Here is a 22,761-nt window from a genome sequence, read left to right on the forward strand (position 1 = left end):
GACTCGCAACTTAACCTTTCTTGCTCAACAGTACAGCACGTACAGCCCTTCACATCAAGAGAAGAGATCTAGTTCGTTCTTTTAAACAGCTGCCCAACATCCCAACCACGGGTGAGCAAAAACCTTAGCCTTTTCTCTGCGAATGAGTACCCAAGTGGTTGCCTTTTGTGCGGGGCAGGGCCATGATAAACAAAACCGGAACAAACAACTTTCTGACATCTTTACATACTTTTTCTTCTTGGTTCTACAGGAGAGATTCCCAAAGGAACGGATTCAAAGGGTATCCTGGGTTTTCACTTTTGAAAACATTGCCAGACGACGACACGATAAATATCCTTAACACGGCTGTACGTTAGATACGAAAGTTGTCAAGAGAGTAAATCCTAAGAGTTCTCATCACAAGGACAATGTTTTCTACTTCTCTTATTCTGTAGCTCTATGAGCTGATGGATGTTCACTGAACTTATTGGGATCGTCATTTCATGACGTAAGTCACATCATTACACTGTACACCTTAAACTTACACAGTGCTGTATGTGAATTATATCTCAATGAAACGAGAAGGAAAAGAAATAAATAAGAAAACATGGCCAGACTATTTCTCCCAAAAGACAGCAGCATTAAGACTCCTGACAGCAACCCTATGGAACTGTGCACTTCCCAGCAGGCACACCAGCACTGGGTATTATCACTTTTTCTGTGTGTGAGAGAGAGATAACGGTAATGCTACAGAAGGTAATGCTGACCGATGTGGTTACTCAGCAGAAATGTGGCCCCGCATAGTTCTCGTTCCACAAAGCACTACCAGTGCAAGAGCATTCTGACCCACACGAGGCTACATGACTGTGCGGGGGCAGGCTGTCCCTCTACAGGGCCCTGAGATGCCTTCCTCCCAAGCTCCTCCCCTTCCTTGCCAGCTGCCTCCTGAGCCTGCACCATCCTCATTTCTGAGATGGATTTCACACCCAGACATAACAAAGATGTCTTTGTCACTAGGAAAGAGGGAGCGACTGTTGCCAGAACATTCTGGGTTCTGTTCATTCAAATCTCCGTGTGTGTGGGAAGGAGGGTAGAGTTGGGCAGGGAGACGGGATGCTTCCCGCTCTGGGGCTACCTCATGGGTAGATGCCTTGGGCAGAGCTGGAGCAGCCCCAAACTCCCTGTCGTTCTCTCACTGGTTTATTCCACAAATATCTGCTGAGAGCTTACAACGTGCCAGACACTCCCGGAAACACTTTACATTTATCATGGCATGTAACTCACGCCCACAGCCTGATAAGAGAAGTAACACCATTAACCCCGTTTTACGGATGTGAAAACTGAGGCTCAATGAGATAAAGCCAGGACCCAAGGCCATACAGCTAACGAACAACACAGGAACACAAAGGAGGGGCAATTAACTAACTTCAAGCCACCTGTGGAACACCCCAGACCCCAGCTGCCATGTTGTTCCACCTGGGCTACCATGCAGCCTCCTCCCTCTGCCTCCACCCTGCCCCGCTACAGTCCATTCTCCACTGGTAGCCAGAGGGATCCTGTGACAACTAAGTGAGATTCTGTCCCTCCTCTGCTCAAAAGCTCCAAGGGCTCCCACCTCACTCAAAGTAAAATGCAAAGTCCTTACAATGACCCATAAGACCCTGTACAATCTGCCCACCAGTCTCCCCCATCCTTCTGTTACCTCCCTGACTTCACTTCCGATTCACGCTTCACCTGGCTCACTCTACTCCAGCCACTCTGGCCTCCTTGCTGTTCCTGAAACACGCTCCTGCCTCAGTGCCTTTGCACTTGCTGTTCCCTGTGCCTGGAATGCTCTTCCCCCAGATACAGAGGTTAAGCCATTTTCCTAAGGTGACAACACCTAGAAGGGGCAGAACCTGGATTCAAATCCAGGTTGTATGGCCTTAGAGAAGACAAAACACACACGATGGAGCCTCCAATGAGAGAAAAGGATACTGTGCGACCCTCAAGCCTTTCAGCTTGCTGAACCTCTCTGAGCCTCTGTTTCCTCATCCATAAAATAGGCAACGTTGGAACATCTTCCCCGCCAGATTCCTGGGAGGTTATGCTGCTTGAGACACGTCCACTGAAGACATCTCACACATGTGGAGGCTGATGCTCTTATTAGATCCATGGAAAGAGCCAGAACAGTCAGGGAGGACCTCTTGAGGAAGCAGGAGATGAAAGGTTTTGAGGTAGGATGTGGAAAAGCCACGGGGCACTGCAGGCAGCCCAAGTGACAACAGGGTTCCCTGCGACCCAAGACTCTGGAGAAGGTAAAGGCTTCCAATCTGGGATGATGGTACCAGCACAGAGGAGGAGAGATGCTCCCAGCTGGCATCCCTCCCCTTCTTCTGGTCCCAGCAGCCTGAAGTCTTCCTTCCAGGAACCATGGCTCCCCCACTGCCATGTGGTACAGGTGGGCCCCTCACCCAGACCTGGCCAGTCAGTCTCAGTGATGGGCACATGACTCAAGGCAGCCAATCAGAGGCCACCCCAGGACAACAGACAGACCCTTCCTTAACACAAGCCAAGCAATTCCCGTCTCTGCTGAAGGCAGTTGAAGCTGGGTTTTCTGTCACTTGCAACCAAAGAATCTTGACAACCAGCATTTGCTGATCTTGTGAACAAGAGCAGTGCTATTGCTGTTGTTGTTGTTATAAAACCTTCTAGATTTGGGAGAAACAAAGCAGGGGAGAGGTTTCCACGGGGCTGCACAAGCGCAGGAAGACACCAAGCCTGACTGGGATGGTACCAGCGTCCTGAAGTCCAAGAGGAGGCCCCAGACGGCAGCTGAGGGAACCCCTAACACCCTTGTAGGATGCTCACTGCTTCCTCTCTGGGATGTGCACCCCAGGATCTCCCAAAGGAGCATAAGTACAGAACAAGATGCAGGAAGTAGGACAGATGAATGTGGCAACCTCCAGTTCAACAGCTGATGTTGCAAAAAAGAAAAGAGAATGATTGCTCACAGGCCACAGGAAATGGAAATCAGGACAAGAGAGTCACCCTCTCTAAGAGACAACAACCTTCTCCCCCTCTACTCACCTCAGAGAGTAGACCTGTCCCTCCTTTGTTTCTTAAAATATGTAACCCTCTTGGTCTGGCTTTCAGTTTTCCATTTGATAGAAACAAGGGTTAGAAAAAATATTCCAATGTCCTCTTAACTGTATTTAAAAAAAAAAAAAAAGGGCTTCCCTGGTGGCGCAGTGATTGAGAGTCCGCCCACCGATGCAGGGGATGTGGGTTCGTGCCCCGGTCTGGGAAGATCCCACATGCCGCAGAGCGGCTGGGCCCGTGAGCCATGGCCGCTGAGCCTGCACGTCCGGAGCCTGTGCTCCACAACGGGAGAGGCCACGACAGTGAGAGGCCCTGCGTACCGCAAAAAAAAAAAAAAAAAAACAGCAGAGCGAGCACAATGATAAATGGCAACCAATATTTGGTTTCAATGTCAGGGACATTATGGAAGGGTGGAGACTGTGGCAAACTGAAGACTGCAAGCCCTGTCTAAAGAAGGCAGCTACTGTTCAGCTCCAGCCAAGTGTTGGCCTGTAGGCATGCAAGCTTGATGTGGGCAGATCTTCTGATTATTTAAGAAATCAGAAATATAAATTTTTGTACGAAATTTCTTGATTTTTCAATGCTGGCAACCAATTAAAAAATTTTAAAACACTGTACAGGCCTGACAAAACCTATTTATTGGCCTGCGCTGGCTTGAGGACCCCCAATTTGGAACTCATGGTGCTATGGACCCATGGAGGATGAATGATAGTAAGACAGACAGACAGACACACACATACCATTTATGGTCACTAAAGTTACAGAATCTGAAAATAAAGTTTCCCAAAGGCATCCTCTAGGCACACAGGATTCCTCCAACTCATCTGGACACAACTTAAAGCTCCCTCTCTGCCCTCCAAGCATCTGAGCTGTTAGACAAAAGCAGAACAATCATGGGATAGGAGTCAGGAAAACTGCTTTCAATTTCAAGTTCCATCACAAACTCAATTGGTAAGCCTGGACCAAGTCACTGAACAGTTCTGGGCCTCAGTTTCCCCTTCTGGAAAAATGAAATGAATGGGTGAGATGATGTCATGGTCTCTCTCAGCTCTGACAACCCGATTCTAGGATTCTAGGCGCCAATGATTTCTTTGGGTTAGTAAAGACCAAAAGGCCCGGGGCTCCCCTGGTGGCACAGGGGTTAAGAATCCACCTGCCAATGCAGGGGACATGGGTTCGAGCCCTGGTCCAGGAATATCCCATGTGCCACGGAGCAACTAAGCCTGTGCGCCACAACTACTGAGCCCATGTGCCACAACTACTGAAGCCTGCAGGCCTAGAGCCCGCGAGCCACAACTACTGAGCCCATGTTCCACAACTACTGAAGCCTCGTGCCTAGAGCCCGTGCTCCGCAACAAGAGAAACCACTGCGGTGAGAAGCCCACGCACCACAATGAGTAGCCCCCACTCACCGCAACTAGAGGAAGCCCGCGTGCAGCAACGAAGACCCAACGCAGCCAAAAATAAAAAAATGTTTTTTAAAAACCAAAAGGCCCTAAACCAAAGTTTCTTCAGCCCCCAGTTACTGAATCAATAAAAGAACTGGCAACTTGAACAAAGACGCATGTACTCTGTAATTGTGAAAAGCTGAAATCTATGTAAATGCCCAATATAAATGGAATGGTTAACTGATGATAATTTTATTAGTATATTATTATGTTATTATAATAATTATTATAATTATAGCTAATAAATACGGAGTGCTTACCATGTGCCAGGCACTGTTTTGAGAGCTTACAGATCTTACAGATCTTAATTCATCTAATTCCCCATCAATCTAAGAGGTGGGCACTATTTCCGGAATTGAGGCATGCCCAGGTAAAGCAGCTTGACCACCAATACACAGCCGGCAAGTAGCCAGGATTTTGTTGCAGGATGGGGGACCCCTTCCAGGGCCCGAGAGTGGGCTCTTGTCTACATCTGGAAATGAATTGTCCAAGGAGACACACGTGCTGACAAAGCAAGAGACTTTACTAGAAAGGGGCGCCTGGGCAGAGAGCAGCAGGGTCAGGGACCCCACGAGAACTGCTCTGCCACGTGGTTTGCAGCCTCAGGTTTTATGGTAATGGCGTTAGTTTCCGTGTTGTCTCTGGCCAATCACCATGCGTGACCCATAGTCTGAGTCAGGGTCCTTCCTCGTGGCGCACGCATCTCTCAGCCAAGATGGATTCCAGCGCAAAGGACTCTGGGAGGTTGGTTGTCTCCTCCCTCTTTAGGCCCCTCCCGAATTCTTTCGGTTAGTTTTCCACAGCGGCACCATGTTCCTTATCGGGACCTCCAGTTGTGAGACAACTCAGGCGAGCAGGCCTGGTCAAGGTGGGCGATTTCAGTCAACAGTTCCCTAACAACTCGACCTGGACAGAGCAGATCCAGAGCCCCACGTTTCACTACGAAGCCATTAAAGGCTTAGTGACGAAGAGTGCTTGGCAGGGACACGAGGAGCTGCACAGAAGGGGCAAGAAAAGACGAAACATAGTGTGTGCGGCGTGATCACACCTCAGCTCAAACAGAACGCAGAGAGCAAGGAGGAAATGTACCAAAAGGTGAAGTGACTGTTTGGAAGGGTGAGATCTTTTTGCTTGTCTTGATTTTCCAAATGTTCTACAAAGAGCAGAGACAGCAAAAACGGCCAATGCGTGGAGGGCGTCCCTGGAAGCCAGCTCTGTGCCCAACACCTACTATTTTACTCCACCATACCTTCTCCTCTCAGCCGCCGCCCCGGGGGCCCAGATGTTTGCCTGCCCTGTGACTGCTGACTCACTCACCAGCATCTACAACACAGCCAGGCACTCAGTAGATGCTCAATAAAATGTGTGGAAGAGAAGAAGCCTATGGGGGAGAAACAGAGATTTCCCCTTTTTATAGCCAAAGAAACTGAGGCCCAAGAGGCATTTGCCCAGCGTTACAGAGCTGATAAGTAGTGGCCTGGGAGAAGCACTGTCAGAGCCACATCTTAGGGGAGAGTTCCTACTACCCGCACAAGGCTAAAAGTCACACACAGTCAAAATCGCCAAAGAAGGCAACGAAATATGCATGATCCAGGATTGGACCCTGGACTGGGGATGGGGAAGGAGGGGAGGAGAGGTATAAAGAACATTTTTGGGAAAATAGGTGAAATTTGAATATAGATTGCAGATTGTATAATTTTTTTTTTTCGGCTGTACCACATGGCTGGTGGGATCTTAGTTCCCCAACCAGGAGCTGAACCTGGGCCCTCGGTAGTGAAAGCGTGGAGTCCCAACCACTGGAGACCCAGGGAATTCCCATGGATTGTATAATTTACTATCAGTGTTACATTTCCTGATTTTGTTCAGTGTCTTGTGGTTATATTAGAGAATGTCTGTGTTCTTAGGAGATACATGCTGAATTATTTAGGGGCATCATGTCTGCAATTACTCTCAAATGGATCAAAGTAATAATAATGTGTGTGTGTGTCTGTGTGTGTGTGTATGCACGCATATGTTTGTATGTAGAGGGCAGGGGAAGTGGGGAGGAAGGGAAAGACAAGGGGAGAATTTTAAAACAAATGTAGCCCAGGGCCAACAATTGGTGAATTCAGGTGAAAGGTATACGGGGTGCTCTATATTCTTGAAATGTCAAAATAAAAAGTTACCAAAAAATTAACTTTGAAAAAATACATTAAAATGTCCACAAATACAGCACACTGGAGTTCTACGTCTAGACCCCTGAACATATATAGAAAGGTATAACATATACAGCCAGGTACATACATAAAACATCATTTTACCACACTTGGTTCCATAAGAGAGAGCCTGTAATTGAACGGACATAAGGGAATGGGCTTTTGACACACACGTCCCCACTGTATTTGTTACCTTTGTGATTGAGGGGAAATAAACCTTAAAAGACCACCCAATCGACAGCCTGGCCAGCCATCAGCTAGTGGCTGGGACCACACAGAGCTCCCTCTGCCCTCCCAGTGTGGTAAGGGCAGGAGGTCAAGGATGCCAGCCTGCAGCCACTCCCCATGCTGTGGTCCATGCTCCCCAAAGTCAAGGAACCAGGGAGGCCTGGTGGCAGGAACCAGGAGGGCCCCTGCCACAGAGTGCACCCCATTCGATCCCTTTCACTCACACATTCGCTCCCTCGACCCATACTAACAGCACCCATTATGTGCTAGGTGCTGGAGGGGTGTCAGTGAACACAGCAGACCATATGACTTATATCCTAGGGGAGTAGACAGACACTAATCAAGTAAACAGACAAGATTCTTTCAGGGAGTGACAGGAACCAAGAAGAAAACAGGTGTGGTGACACAGAGACCATGACTTGAAGGCTCTCTGAGGAAGTGACACTGGAGTTACAGCTGAACAAGAGGGAAGGACCCCTGATGTGGCACAGTTAAAGGCGATGCAGGCAAGAGGAACAGCAAATGAAAAGGTTCACCAGCCTAGCAAGTTCAAGAACAGAAAGAAAGCTGATGGGACCAGGACATAGTGAATGTAGGGAGAGATGAGGCTGGCACGGTGAGCAGAGTCCAGATCACAGAGGCCTTGTAAGCCACAGCAAAGAGTCTGGATTCAATCAACCTCAATTTCCTGCTCCCCTTACCTTTAGCGCAATGGGGATGGGGAAGAAGGAGATCCTTTTTGATTGCCATTGCCTCATCAAACAAACCAGAATGAAATGGCAGGATATTAGACCTAAACCCAGACCTGTCAATAATTACATTAAATGTATGTGAGCTAAATAGTCCAATTAAAAGGCAGAGACTGTCAGTATGGATAAAAGAGCAAGATTCAGCTCTGTGATGCCTATAAGAGATGGACTTGAAATATAAAGACACAAAGAGGCTAACAGGAAAGAGACAGAAAGCAGAAAGCATAAGTGAGCTGGCGTGGCTATATTAATATCAGACTAAAGAGACTTCAAGACAATGAGCATTATCGGGGTGAAGAGCAGTATTTCATGATGATAAAAGACTCAATTCATCAGGAAGACATAATCATAAACGTGTATGTTCCAACAAAATGACTTTAAAGTAAAACTGAAAGAATTCAAGGAAGAGATACACAGACCTACAACCACAGTTGGAGACTTCTACCAGTAACTGGTAGAACAAGGGGACCAAAAGTCGGTAAGGGGGCTTCCCTGGTGGCGCGGTGGTTGAGAGTCCGCCTGCCGATGCAGGGGACGCGGGTTCGTGCCCCGGTCCGGGAAGATCCCACATGCCGCGGAGCGGCTGGGCCCGTGAGCCATGGCCGCTGAGCCTGCACGTACGGAGCCTGTGCTCCGCAATGGGAGAGGCCACAACAGTGAGAGGCCCGCGTACCGCAAAAAAAAAAAAAAAGTCGGTAAGGACACAGAAGACCTGAACAACACTATAAACCACCCTGATCTAAATGACATTTGTTGAACATTCTACCCAACAACAGAGGAGCCCAGGCAGACCTCATTTTATCGCGCTTCACTTTATCATGCTTCGCAAATATTGTGTTTTTTACAAATTGAAGGTTTGTGGCAATCCTGTGTCGAACAAGTCTGTAGGCACCATTTTTCCAACAGTATTTGCTTACTTCATGTCTCTGGGTCACTTTTAGTAATTCTTACAATATTTCAAACCTTTTCATTATTATATTTGTTATGGTGACCTGTGATCAGTGATCTTTGATGTTACTATTGCAATTGTTTTGGCATTTTTTAGCAATAAACTATTTTTTAATTAAGGTATGTACATTGTTTTTTTTTAGACATAATGTTATTGCACACTTAATAGACTACAGTATAGTGTAAACATAATTTTATATGCACTGGGAAACCAAAAATTTAGTGTGATTCCCTGAATTGCGATATTCACTTTATTACGGTGGTCTAGAACCAAACCCGCAATATCTCTGAGGTCTGCCTACACACATTCTTTTCCAGTGCACAGGGAATGGTCACTAAGGCAGACATATGCTGGGTCGTAAACCAGCATTTCAAAGGGCTGGAAATCCACAGAGCATATCCTCTGAGCACAACAGAATTAAATTAAAAATCACTAAGTAATAAGTTATCTGAAAAAGCCCCAATATTTAGAAATCAATACCAACCAGCATGGCTGCCGCAATCCCTATCCCACCCTTAGGGTGACAACATATGACACAAATGTCTCCTAAAGGAGGGAGCCATCAGGCACCTGCCCCATGGCCAGGTCTGAGCCTAAACCCCCACTAGGAGGGGGGAGGGGACCTAGGGGAGCAGATGCTCCAGGCTCATCCTCAACAACCCAATCAGCAAATCACTTCAAGACATACCAGGGGTCTGTGTTAGAGAGACCAGGTCCTGCCAGGGAGGGAAGTGGCATCCCACCGACATCCCACTTAAGCCATCTCGCTCAAAATGAACCGAATGGCTCCACCAACCAATCAATCCACCCCACTCAGGGTCCATCCTGGACAGGGCCAGAGAGGGAAAAAACAACATACAGTGGTCAAGAACATGAACTTTGGAATCAATCTGAGTTCAGATCCACCACCTACCATGGTGGTAAGCAGAAGCCTGAGACGGCCCCCAGGTGTCCTGCCCCCTTGTGTACATGCCCTGGAGGATCTGTTCTCCTTTTGAATAGGTGGGACCATGCAGCTGAGTTCATTCCTGTGATTAGGTTATGGGAAGGGGCCATGTTTAAGGGGGCACATGACAAGGACCTGAGGGCAGCCTCTAGGAGGTGAGAGTCATCACAAGCAAATAGTCTGCAGGAAAAATGGGGACTTCAGTCCTACAGCCACAAGAAAGTAAATTCGACCAAGAACCTAAGCAGAGGCCCCCAAGACTCAGACAAGACCACAGCCCTGGCCAATACCATGACTGCAGCCTCGTGAGACCTGCAGCAGAAAACCCAATTACATCATGCCCGGAATTCTGACCACAGAAACTGCAAGGTGATTATCAATAGGGCTGCTTCAAACTACTAACCGTGGAGTAATTTGTTACACAGCAACAGATAACGGATACGTCCTCTCTTGTGATCCTGGGCAAGTGGCCTCACATTTCTGGGCTTCACTTTCTTCATCTGCACAACTGTGAGAATGCAAAGGAAGCAGGATGTGTAACAGCCTCACCCAGGAAGTAGGGAATGGTTTATTCCATGTCTACTCAAGTCTGTGGAGGGATCTCAGAGTGGGGTGCTGGGGGGCCTTAACGCATTTTTGAGAAGTTGACCATTTTTTTTCTATCCTTAAGTGGGTTCCTTAGGGAAGGAGATGGCTATTCTCTTCTAGCTCCAAATGCCAGTCATTCCAGAGATGCCCTTGTTCCCAGCTGCCTTCAGAGTACAGAGACCAGGAGTCCGGGGCAAGAGGCCACTTGGTCAAAATGAATTCAGTTGCTTATTTCAAGCCCCAGGAATGATCTGAGACACTTTTTTCAAGATGAGGCCCTGTAACTGTCCTTGTCCAAAAAATAGGGAAATACTAAGAATTTAAAACATAATAATAATTTTAATGAAAGAACGACCACCATTGACTGGAGCCTGGCCATGTCCCAGACACTGAGCAAAGTGTCCCAACCCATTTACAAATGAGGAAACTGAGGCCCAGAGAGGGGAAGATCCTTGCCTAGGGCCACACAACCACTGAGGGGCAGAGACACAATTCAGACCCAGACAGTCTGGGCCAGACCCTGGGCCCCAAAAGTCCACACAGAAATATTTAGGGGGCTTCCCTGGTGGCGAGGTGGTTGAGAGTCCGCCTGCCGATGGAGGGGACACGGGTTCGTGCCCCGGTCCGGGAAGATCCCGCATGTCGCGGAGTGGCTGGGCCCGTGAGCCATGGCCACTGAGCCTGCACGTCCGGAGCCTGTGCTCCACAACGGGAGAGGCCACAGCAGGGAGAGGCCCACGTAACACACACACACACACACAAAATTTAGCAGTTATATAAATCAAGATAATCACATTATTTAAAAAATATATAAACATGTATACAGAAGAGAGGCTTTTTTTTCCTTCATTCAACAAATATTTAATGAGGACCTACTATGTGCTAGGCATTGTTCTTGGTGCTGGAGAGAGAGAATAAATTAAAAACCAGAGAGAGAATAAAATTTTAAATTTATTCAATTTAAATAAATTAAAATTGAAAAGGAGACAGGAAGTGGTGAGGGAGGGTGGAGTCCAATTTCAAATTAGAAGTGGGGGTTGGTCAGAAAAGACCTCATGGAGACCATGACGTTTGAGCAGAGGCCTGAAGGAGTGAGCCACAGGGATACTGGAGGAAGAGCATTCCAGAAAGAACAAGTGAGAAGACCCTGAAGCAGGAGCATGCCAGGTGCATCTGAGAAAGGGCCAATGTGGCTAGAGGGAAGTGAGGGGGGGAACGAGAGCAACAGGAGATTCTGGAATTAGATGGCTGTGATGATTGCACAACTTGTGAATACACCCCAAACCACAGAATTGTACGCTTTAGGGGGTAAAATTTACCATGTGTGAATCACATCTCAATTAAAGAAAAAAACTGTATGAGAAAAAAAGATGACTAGGAGAGGGATGGGAGAAGTGACAGGGGCAGAACATGCAGGACCTTCCAGGCCACTCTAAGGACGTGGCTTTTACTCTGAGGGCGGCGGCAGCCAGAGGAGGGCTTTGAGTGGTGCAGCGGCATGACCTAACTTAAGTGCTAACTAGACTCCTCAGGCTGTGTATGGTGAACAGACCGTGGGAGGCAAGGGTGAGAGCAGAGGAGGCGATGGCCAGTTCCAGATGGTGTGTCCCTGGGCAAGTTACCCTCTGTGCCTCAGTTTTCCTCATCTGTGAAATGGGTCTGAAAAAGACTTTTTCCCCCCCACCCCGCCAAGGGCAGGGGTAAGAGCTGACACCAGATAAAGTGCTGTTATGACAGCTGTGAGTGGAGGGTGGAGTCCAAGGTGCCACCTAACAGTTTTTAATCATACAAATCAGTTTCTTGAACAGAAAACAAGGGGTGCCCCCTCCCTCCCGGGAAGCAGGAAGCCATCTCACCCGCCAGGGGCTCCTCAGCCCACTAAGACTCAAACCCAAACTGCTCACCATATATGTGAGGCCCATGCCACCAGGCCCCCACTGCCCATGCCAACCTCCCCTCCCCTCCAGTCACCCTGGCCTCTTGCTATTCCTCAAACAAGCCAAACACGGTCCTGCCTCAGGGCCTTGGTACATGCCATTTCCTCTACCTGGAACACACTTCTCTCGACTCTTTCCACAGCTGGTTCCTTCTCTGCCACAGGACTCAGCTCAGATGCCACCTCTTCAGAGAGGCCTCCCTTGACCACCCCATCTCAACAGATGCCACCGTCCCTGTCACCAACATGTCCCCATTTTACTTCCTCCTTGGTGCACCCACTCTCAAACTGTGTGGACTTGAGCAAGTCAGCCTACCTCTCTGGGCTTTAGTTTCCCCACCTGCAAAATAGGTATAATGATGGTCTCTACTTCAGAGGGTTGTTGCAAGGGTTCAAGGAGATAATTCACATAGTACCTGGCACACAGAAGGGCCTCAGTGGATTCGTTTATCATTATTACACCTCTTGTCACTCTCCCAAGTGACCTCTTTTTGTACGGTCCGAAGACTCCATGAGGGCAAGAACCTTGTCCATCTTGTACTGGCCACATGCCAACACCTAGCCCAGTGTCTGGCACTTAGTAGGTGCCTAACGTCCGTTTATTGAATGAACAAGTGAATCTGTGAATGAAAGCACTGACTGCCCACGCCCCGCTCTGACCCTGGCCTCACCCCTCCTGGGAGTAGCCCCTTGCAGAAGCCACCCACCCTCTCCAGGGAGGGGAGGAAAGACCTCAGATCTCCATGGCAACTGGCCACCTGCCTCTACCAACCTTCAGTGGCCCTAGTCCCGCCAGCCTGAAATAGCCTCACCTCTCCTGGCCCAGAAACAAGGGATCGGCTGTCAGCTCCACCCTGGGGAAGGAACCAGGCGGGTAAACACAGATTGTGTGTCTGACCACAAGACAAAAGAGGGGCGGACAGGCAGATCCTCTTCTGGTCCTCCAGGAGCCGAGAAAATAAGAATAAACCTAAAACTCCACACTCGGCTGGGAGGCTGGAGGGCTTCCCTCCTTCCTCAGGGCTTCCTTCTGTGGCAAGTACTTCAGGGAGGCTGACCCTGCCTCAGCACTCAGCTGTGCCAGGTGCATGGAAGACTACACTCAATCCTTGCAGCCACCCTAGGAGGGCTACGACCATCTTACAGATGGGGAAACCAGGGCTCATAGAGGCAAAAGGACTTGTCCAAGGTCACAGGGCTGGGTTTCAAACCCAGGCCATTTGTCTGTAGAATCTGTGCTCTTAACCATGAACCCAAGACACACTGCAGAGTGAAAAGAACAAACCGTACCATGCCATTTATGTAAACACATACACATTTACACATACACATCAATGCTATACATGGCTATGTAGGCCTGTAAATGCCCTAAAATGGTCTGAAAGCAGAGCTGGTGGTCAAAGGAGGTTTTAGCCAGTGATTCCCAGCCCGGGGCTATTTTGTCCCAGGGGACACGTGGCAATGTTTAGAGACATTTCTGATTGTCCCAACTGGGGGAAGGGGATGCTACTGGCATCTAGTGGGTAGAAGCCAAGGCTGCTATTAAACATCCTGCAATGCACAGGACAACCTCACAACAAAGAATAATCCAGCCCAATATGTCAATAGTGCCGAAGGCTGGAAGATGGAGGGATTCACCCCAGACCAGGTACTAGGGCTGGAAATGCCCCATGTAGATGAACCTGTTTAAGGAGGATGTTGAATCCAGGCTAAAACACAAATCCCCAGAGAAGGCCCCCTAGCCCTCTCTCCCCAGAACTCTCAGGTTGGAACCCTGACCAGCTGCACAGTCACCACACTTCACCAGGGCTCACCTCCCCCTTGGGGCCGCAACTGCTGCAGGGGGTCCCTCCAGGGGGGGTCTCAGACCCTCCACCCCCTGGCTTGCTCGCAAGTTCTATGTCTCCTAAATTCTGGGGCAAGAACCAGCTCTGACCTCACCTGGTGCCTGCGAAACAAAGCCAGTGGGACACGATACTCTGGTTGCCCACCTCTCACTAGGGTTCCAGCCAGAGAACCTGTGTCTATTGGAAAAAAGAAGAGAAATCACAAAAATCTGGGAGGTAAAGTTCTGCAGCAAGGCATGGCTTACTTCAAAGACTCAACTCTTGCAAAAGCATTAAGAGAGGAGCGCTGTAAAGCAGAAAGGATGTGGGTTTCTTAATCTGAGGGTGTGGCCCCAAGCCCAACAGCTCTTCTACTCACTGGCCTGATGAACGGGGGATACTCTCTAAGAAAGAGATGCCCCTTGAAGCCTCCAGAAGCCAGGGACACCAACCCCATCCATCTCTTCTTAAAGTGACAGAGAAATGGTCACAAGAGCAAACACCAAAATAATAGTGAATGGATGTCTGGGATGCTTATCTGAAGAGCACTCTCGTTCAAATGCACCGAGTTCTAGCATCCCTGAGTCATCTTTCTCATAAGGACAAGGACCACGTTTGCCCTGTTGACAGCTGCATCTTTGTGGCCTAAAACACTGCCCGGAATATACAGCAGGTGCTCCCTATACACGTACGCGCTGAGAAAAACTGTCTAATTTCTTTATGGCTTTACCTATACGTAGCTCTGTTTGCAATACACAAAAGATGGGCCTCATCTAACTCTTACTGATGCTTAGGTTTTTATCAGCACAAAACTTTCACTTGCTTCCTGAAAATGTTCAGGCCAATACAAAGTGGCCTGGTCCTGGCCCTCCAGCATCCTGAAGCTCAGATAATTTGGACCTTTTGGCTTAATTCTTGCCCACCTGGGCAGCCCAGAGGCCTCACAAAGACAGTAATTTGGGTCATGAACACAGCACCATGTTGGGGCAGTTAAGGGTAGTGGTAAAGAATGGGGGCTATGCAGCCAGACTACCTGGGTTTGAATCCCAGCTGGGTCAGGCTGTGTGACCTTGGGAAACTGACTTGGCCTCTCTGGGCCTTTGTTTCATTTGTAAAATGGTAAGCATAATAATACCTGGAACTTTTGAGCTGATACACAGAGAATGCCTTATACGGGGCTTACAAACATCTAGCGCTACATAAATGTTAGCAAAATTATTATTACTATTGCTGTGCATTATCTAATAATCATGCTGGAAATGCAATTACTTCCGTCGGCGATTTGTAAAAAATATATTCTCATACATATGCATAATTTTACGTGGAAAGGGCATTACAAACAGCCTTTCTTGGAACATTTTTTCCTTTTTCATCTTTCTGCTTGCCTTTCTTCACAAGATACACGCCTTTTCATCTTTCTCTCCAAGCTCCTGTAATGTTATACGTACAACGTACATCATACTATGGTTAGTGTTTTTCCCAAGGCAGAACTTCTTAGCATCCTACTTTGCACAACACAAGCTTGTGAAAAAACCCCCACATCACTGGTTAGGTCATTCTGTTTCAGTGACCGCGGAATTTAAAATGTACCCCCCCCATCCCCACTCCCCAGTACTGCTCCCTAGTGTCAGACTAGGACTACAAAAATCTTAAAAAAAATAGTGACAACACAAAACCACACAGTTTCTTGTTTTGGCAAGCAGAGCTCCAATGAAAAGAAAAGCTTTCGTCTCCTAACCCCAAAAAGCAGAACCACAGAAGATATTCTGGGAGCTTTCTGTCCACACCCTCTGATCCTCAGGGACCCTGGCCCAGCCAGCTCAGGCAGACCCTCTGGGTGCCTGAGAGTGACAGGTCTCTGTCCTCAGCCAAGAGGAGCCCTTCGGGGGGGCTGCTGACCACTCACTCCCCACGCAGGAGTCTCTCAGCTCATCCGCCCAGGCTGGATGGCACACCCATCAGGGGACCCACTGGCACCTACCCCTGACGACAGACCCCCCACCCCGCTTGCAGGCAGAGACCCCAAACCAATCCAACCAAGAGGCAAATGGGTTCAAGGCTCACCCGGCCTCTCTTTAAGGGGGAAGACTTTGAGCCCCAAAGAGATAACCTCAACTGCCCCCTGTTGCTGCACATCCCCCCAAAAGCAACCAGCGCATTCTGGGCACCTACTTGTGCCTGGTACAGTGCTAAGAGCGTTAACCTCAGGCTCACTGAGGATTCAACAACACCCCTATGATACAGCAGGTGCTGTACTATGCCCATTGTACAGATGGGGAAACTGAGGCACAGAGTAGGCTGGTGACCTGCCCAGGGCCACCTACAGGCGGTGTGGAGTAAAGCCAGGATTTGAACACCAGCAGCCTGGCTCCAGAGCCCCACATTCAACCCTCACGCCATGAACAGACACAGAGTGCAAAGGAGGAACCCAGCAGCCTGACGTTTCCATTCTTCTAAGTTCTGCCCGTTGTGCGGAAGAGAGAACAGGAGTCACAGAGGGGAAGTAACCAGAGGAAGCATAGGCAGAGGGTAATTGTCCAGAGACCTGGATTCGAATCCCAGTTTTGCCACCCTAATAAGGCAGGTGTCAAGCCCTTTATAAGCCAGAGGTAGTCTGCGAAGTGGCTAGGAACATGAGTTCTGGGGTGGGCAGCTGTCTACATGACCCAGGGCAGCTCACTTAAATTATCTATGCCTCAGTTTCCTCATCTGCCAATGGGAATAAGGACAGCACTTCCTTCATAGGGGTGTTGGAAAGATCAAATGAATTGATAGAAGGGTAAATGATGAATCAGTGTCAGCTCCTACACAGTAATGACCGTCATTGTTATTATCATTATTAACACTGCCCAAGAGGACACACGGTGCACCCAACACAGCCGGGGCTTCTAGATATTGAGATCCAAGTTTCAGCCAAAACCCGGGGCATTTTCTCCCACAATCTCTATGGGGTCCCCCAAGAGAGATCCAGCATCCATACAAGAGGGCTGTCCTTGCCTTTCCATGACTCTTCAATAAACACACAAAATACGACACCAAAGTCATCAGTCCCCATCGGAGACAGGGGAGGAGGTGCAATCCAGTTCCTGAAGGAGGTGGGCAATGATGGGGAGATTCTAGAGGAACCAGAGAGCCCCAGGCCTGGAACCAAACAAAACCACTGGTTCCGGAGTGTAGATGGTCAAAAGGAAATTCACTCAGAGTTCCTGTCCTCCTTTCAGTGCTGACTCACATCTCACTTCCTCCAAGCAGCCCTCCCTGACTACTCCTGCTTGCTAGATGCTAGAATCCTATCATCTTAATCATCTTTAATATTTAATAATAATCATCTGTAATATTTAATTATCATATAACAATTAATGATAATAACTAATATTTAGAAGTGCCTTACTACCTGCTAGGCACTGTTCTAAGTGCTTTATATATATTTATATAACTCACTTATCCTCTTAAAAACCCTATAAGATCTATTATCATTCTCCATTTCACAGATGAGGAAAGTGAGGTTCAGAAAGGTCAAGCCACTTGCCTAAGGTCACACAGCCCAAGGACCCGACCCCAAGCAGTCTGGCTCAAGCCCAGCCTCATACTTGGATTTCTGTAAACACCCATTTCGCCACCCTTGACTAGAACCTGGCCCTCCTCGAGGGCAGGAACTTAGAACTGGCTTTTCTGCATTTCGCACAATGCTCAGTCTACCCCAAAGACTTCATTTCTACTGGCGACAGGACCTTAAAACAAGGGACACAAGGAGGCCAAGGCAACCCTTCGAGACCTGCCTCTGCCACATGGAATTAAAAGCAGGGAGGGATTACCCAGCATTCTTCCGAGCGGGAACAAGCCCTCAGTAAGTATAAAGGCTGGGAGGAGAGAGTGGGAAGACAGGAGAGAATCACAACCTGCAAGTTGCCAGCCTCGCTGCCATGGAAAACCTTGATAATTAGCAGTTCGTGAAGCTCTAAGCCCTGGGTTTTCAAAACTGAAAGATCTTGGGTCGTTTAGGGACCGTTTCTGATGGAGCCAAACAAGAGAGGTCTCCTACAGCTCACAAACGAGGTACCGCTAGTCGGGTTACATACACAACCAGTCTGTTTCTGGCACCAGCTTGGGGACACCCAAAAGGACATGGCAGAAGGAAAGCCTGGATTCCCCTTCCCTCATTTGACAAGTGGGGAAACTGAGGCCAGGACATGTGCACGACTGATCCAAGACGTCCAAGTCGGAACCAGCTCATCTCAAAACTGACAGGTCAATACAAAAAACAAACAAACAAAAAACTGATGACCTCAGCAAATTCAAAGTGTCAAGGAGATACTATGGAAGTAGACAAATCTTTTTTTGTTTGTTTCTTTAATAAGGATGGTTGATTCCAATCAATTTCCATCATTCCAGCTTCCTCAGACTCTACACATGGACAATTTAAAACCACAGTGAACCCAAATGCCATCTCTATCTGTTCTGAAAGGCACCACACCGTCCAGAGCAAGGACGTGGGAGGAAGACGTATATTTTCTTCCCTATTAATATAAAAATCGGCTTGTCTTTCCTCTTTCCCTTCCAGACTGAGAAGCAGGGAGTGGCTAGAAGGAGAAATGAGGAGTTCCCTAGAATCTGCCGTTGCTCAGAGATACCAGGGCTGTCTACATCTTTAATTCAAACTGAGCAGATTCTTTTCTTTTCTTTTCTTTTCTTTTTTAACTGTGAGAGAGGGAGGGATGGGAAAGAAAGGCCAACCCTGCCTCATTCTCACAGGGCTTTCTAGAAGGGTCCTTTAGCCAAATGGTTTTCAATGCCTCTGCACAACTCTCCTCCCCGCCCATCCACCCCTCAACACACACACCTCTTTTCACAGAGAGAAGGGCTCTGTCCTCCTTGAGTTAAAACTCGGACCTCACACAGCCTCAGCTGCACCCCCAAGCCACGGGGCACCCCAGAGGATGCCAGAGTCTCCCTCTTTCCCCGGAGACTGGGAGCTGTAGAGCCTGGCTCTGGGGTTTCTGAAGGAAACACCAACCGCCCCCGCCCCACCCCACCCCCCAACCAGCCCTTCCTGAACCAGGATTAAAAGACTTCCTAGAGCAGAGAAGGGAGTAAATGAGGTCCCAGTAGGAGGTTTGGAGATTAAAGCCCTCGGAGTCTCCTAATTTCCAGCAAGGCTCACCCCACTCCCACCCCCTAGCCACTTTTCTCACTTCCTAGGAGAGTAGGGAAGTGGCCCCTTCCTCCCTCTCACAGAGAAAAAAAAAAAAAAAGAAGAAGAAGAAAAAAAAAAAAAATGCAGCCGAGAATAGGGGTTTGGAGCACTAGCTCAGACTGCCCTGGTTCAAAATCCGGTATCCCCAAGTAACCAGTTGTTTGATTCTGGGCAAGTTACTCAACCTCTCTGGAGCTAAACTCTCCCATCTAAAAAATGAGGGAAATATTCGTCCCTACTTCATGGGCCACTTGTGAAGGTTCAACCTTCTCATGACAAATGTAAGCACCTGGCACATAATAAGTGCTCAGTTATTTTGCAGCATCTGACGCTGTGGTTTTGCAACTTGGAGTTGGGGATGGGGAGGATGGGACTGAACCTCGGAGTCGTGAGTTCGAAACCCACTGTCCCCAAGCTCCAGCAAAAGCGTGTGCGTGGGAAAGAGGGGTCCTACCCCGGGGTTTTGTCGACTTCTGTCCCTACTCCGGGCTTTGGGTTTTATCCTACTCTACTGGGCGCTTAGAGACTCTGGGCTCTAGGATTTCTAGGGTCCGTCCTAGATGAGTAGTCTGTGATGCACTAGGTGGCGAAGAAATCCCCGGGAAAAAAAACGCAAGCCCAAGCTCCCGGCGCCTGGCTCCCAGAGACCCTGCCTCACGGATGTAACTAATTTTAAAACTATTTGAAAGGCGGAGAAGGGGAAAGAAAAAGACAAAAGGGCAGCGTGCCGTGGGGAGAAACGGAGTGAGGGAGACCCCGGGTCGGGGCCAGCCAGGGAGGCGACAGCCCAGCTCTGGAGGAGGCCGCCCTCCCCACGTCTGAGGAGATTCTCGCGCCGCCCGGGGGCCGTGGCCACAGGTTGTGGGGACCACCCCGCGCCGGAGGCCCCTGCGCTCCGCAGCGGGGCTGGCGGCTGGAGCGGAGGCTGTCCCCGCGCTACACTCACCGACTGCAAGAAGCGCAAGGTGCCCACGTAGTCCCTCTCGGTGCCCAAGATCTCGTTGAGGACGCAGAGGCGGAGGCGCAGCTGGCGCTCCGACTCCCGGGCGGCCGCGCACTGGCCGGAGATGGGCGCAGCGGCGCCGGGTGCCCGGGGGTCCAGGTGGGCACCGTCCCCAGCCCCGTCGCCACTGGGATCGCTGCCGCCGGGCACCTCCATCCTAGCGCGGCCGCGCGGCACCGGCTCCTTCCCCCGCGCGGAGGTCGCGCAGAGCGGCGACTCAGGCGTCCAGGCACTCCATCCCGGACGGGGCGCGCCGGCGGGCCGGGCTCAGCGGCGGGCCCGGCGCATGGCGCGGCGGGCGAGCAGGCGGGACTGGGGGCGGGCGGCCCAGGCCGGGGGCGGAGGCAGCGCGCGGAGGCAGGACGAGGGGCGGGAGGAGGCCGGCCCTCGGGGCTCCCAGACGGCTGGCCAGGCCGCCGCCTCCCCCGCCGCCAAGGGAGCGTCTGCCAAGTGCCACGCCGTGCTCGGGCCGCAGAGGTGCTCCGCGCGCGCACTGGGCCCCTTGGAGACGCGCCGCGGCGCTGGGCTGGTACGTCGGAAGCTCGGCTCGGCCTGAGCTGGGCGCCCGGGGCTCTTGGGCGAAAATCTTCCGCGAGGGGCCCCGCAGAGCCCCAAGAGTCCGAAGCAGCGCGCCCGCCGCGGCCAACGCACCAACTCCGCGCCCGGACCCGTGGCGCCCCCCAGTCCGCCGCGGGCTACGCCACTCCCACCCCGACACACGCGACACCCACCGCGCGCAGCACAAACACGCAGGTCCGGTCGCCGGCCGCCGCCGCTCGGGCTGAGTCAACACCCTGTTGGAAAAGCTGGCAGCGGAGCCGCGCAGAAGAAAGCCCTCCCCACCACGCGCGCCCCCGCCGGCCCCGGGAAGAAAGCGGTGACCCCAGCCCCTGCCTTTGGGACACTCAGGCCTTTGGGTGCCCTCGGGCGCTGCCACGACCTTGGGAAGGAAGACGCACGGCTCTCTCGTTCTCTCTCTTACCCCCTCTTTTCTCTTTCCCCTTCCTTTTTCTTTCCTTCCTTCTTATCTTTTTCTCTTTCTTTATAACTTCTATGCCTCCCATGAGATGAGCCTGCCCTTTCCAACCTTTCTCAGAGGAAATTATTTGCTCTCCAGTCACTAATCAAGCGGCAGCTGCTCTGCCCGTGCCTCCTTCCATACACCCCCAGCCCCCATAAGGCCTTTGGAAACCCGGCTTCTAGTCTAGGCTGCTCTGTGTGACCTTGATAATCAGCAAACTGCTAGACAAGTGTCTTCACCTGCCGCACTAGAAGATGTGAAGGGAAGATCCCTCTGGGACCTGTTCAGGTTAAAATCCCAGCTCCCGCACTTGCTAGTTTCCTTGGGTGACCTTGCCCTGGTATCCTTACCTCAAGAGCCTCAGTGTTATCATTACAGTGGGAATAATCATGGTACCTAGCCAATGGGGTCCTACAGGGTTATGTGTTAATCCATAGGGGTACTTGGAACAGTGCCCAGCACCTAGAAATTTCTCTCTACATGTTTATTATTCATTAATATTGCATGTATGAACAGCCCTCTTAGCCCAGCTCCACTCTCCATACTGTCCACACAGTTCCTAACCTGCCCCTGTTCAAGCGCCAGAGATTGTGTCTCTGCAGTGGATTGGCTGACTCATGTAATATCCCCCTGTAGACTGTAATCATCCTTTAGGCTGTTCCGAAAACCCAGGATTATTCTCCCAATGGCCTCTGGGTAAATACTGCAAGTGCATAAGGACACAAGGAGAGAGTGGGGTGTCTTCTGCCCTCTCAGAGCTCTGTTGCTTTGTGATCTTGGACAAGATGACATTTGATCTGGGCCTTGGGTGACTGAAGTTCCCCTGGACAGATAGTCAAGGGTGTGAGGTAGATGAGCCTGCCAGGTTTGGGTAGTGGAATCAATTGTGTCTGAAAGGTGATTGGCTCCCGAGGTTCTCGGGAAGAGGGCTCTGGAGCAACTCTGCTCTGTGACCTTCAACTGGTCACAGCAACTCTCTGATCCTCAGTTGCCTTGTCCTTAAATTAATCCTATCTACCACAAGGGGAGAGCATAGTGGGAGCATCCTGGCTGTGGAATGAAACTGGCTTACATTTGTTTCCCAGTTCCAAATCTAACTAGCTGGGGTGACCTTGGTCAAAACACTTCACCTCTCTGAGCCTGTTGCCTGTTCTGTAAAATGGGAATCTTTGTAAGAGAAAAATGTATGTAAAGCAGTGTTTCTCAACCTCAGAATATTGACATTTGGGGCCAGATAATTCTTAGTTGTGAGGGACCATCCTATGCATTGTAGGACATGTAGAGTCATACTGTACCCACTAGATACCAGTAGCACTCCCTCCCCAGATGTGACAACCAAAAGTGTCTCGACATTGCCAAACATCCCCAGAGGGACAGAATCACCCCCAGTTGAGAACCACTGATACAAAGTACCTGACACAGATAGCCAGCACATATTAGGCTTTCAACAACTGTTAGTCCCCTTCCCAGCCGTGACCAAGAAAGATTAGCTTCAACTTCAGAGATATTAGTTACACACACACACACACACATAGATCCCATGCTTCACCCAAGAATTGACCCGCCCTGCCAAAAAGACCAGCCTAATGTTTCCACGTTTCCATGCATGGAGCCCACC

At 49.9% G+C, this 22,761-nt stretch overlaps 1 protein-coding gene across 1 annotated transcript in view; it reads right to left on the bottom strand.

The window, feature by feature from the left end:
* The window catches only part of PREX1 (phosphatidylinositol-3,4,5-trisphosphate dependent Rac exchange factor 1), a 195,515-nt gene extending 175,237 nt beyond the window's left edge, over positions 1-20,278 (bottom strand). Inside the window, exon 1 of the mRNA XM_065893635.1 lies at positions 20,066-20,278. Coding sequence (XP_065749707.1) covers positions 20,066-20,278 — 213 coding nt within the window. The remainder of the gene's footprint in view (positions 1-20,065) is intronic.
* Positions 20,279-22,761: the final 2,483 nt, after the last annotated feature.

Source organism: Phocoena phocoena, chromosome 15, assembly GCF_963924675.1.
Source record: "Phocoena phocoena chromosome 15, mPhoPho1.1, whole genome shotgun sequence".
NCBI lineage: Eukaryota > Metazoa > Chordata > Mammalia > Artiodactyla > Phocoenidae > Phocoena > Phocoena phocoena.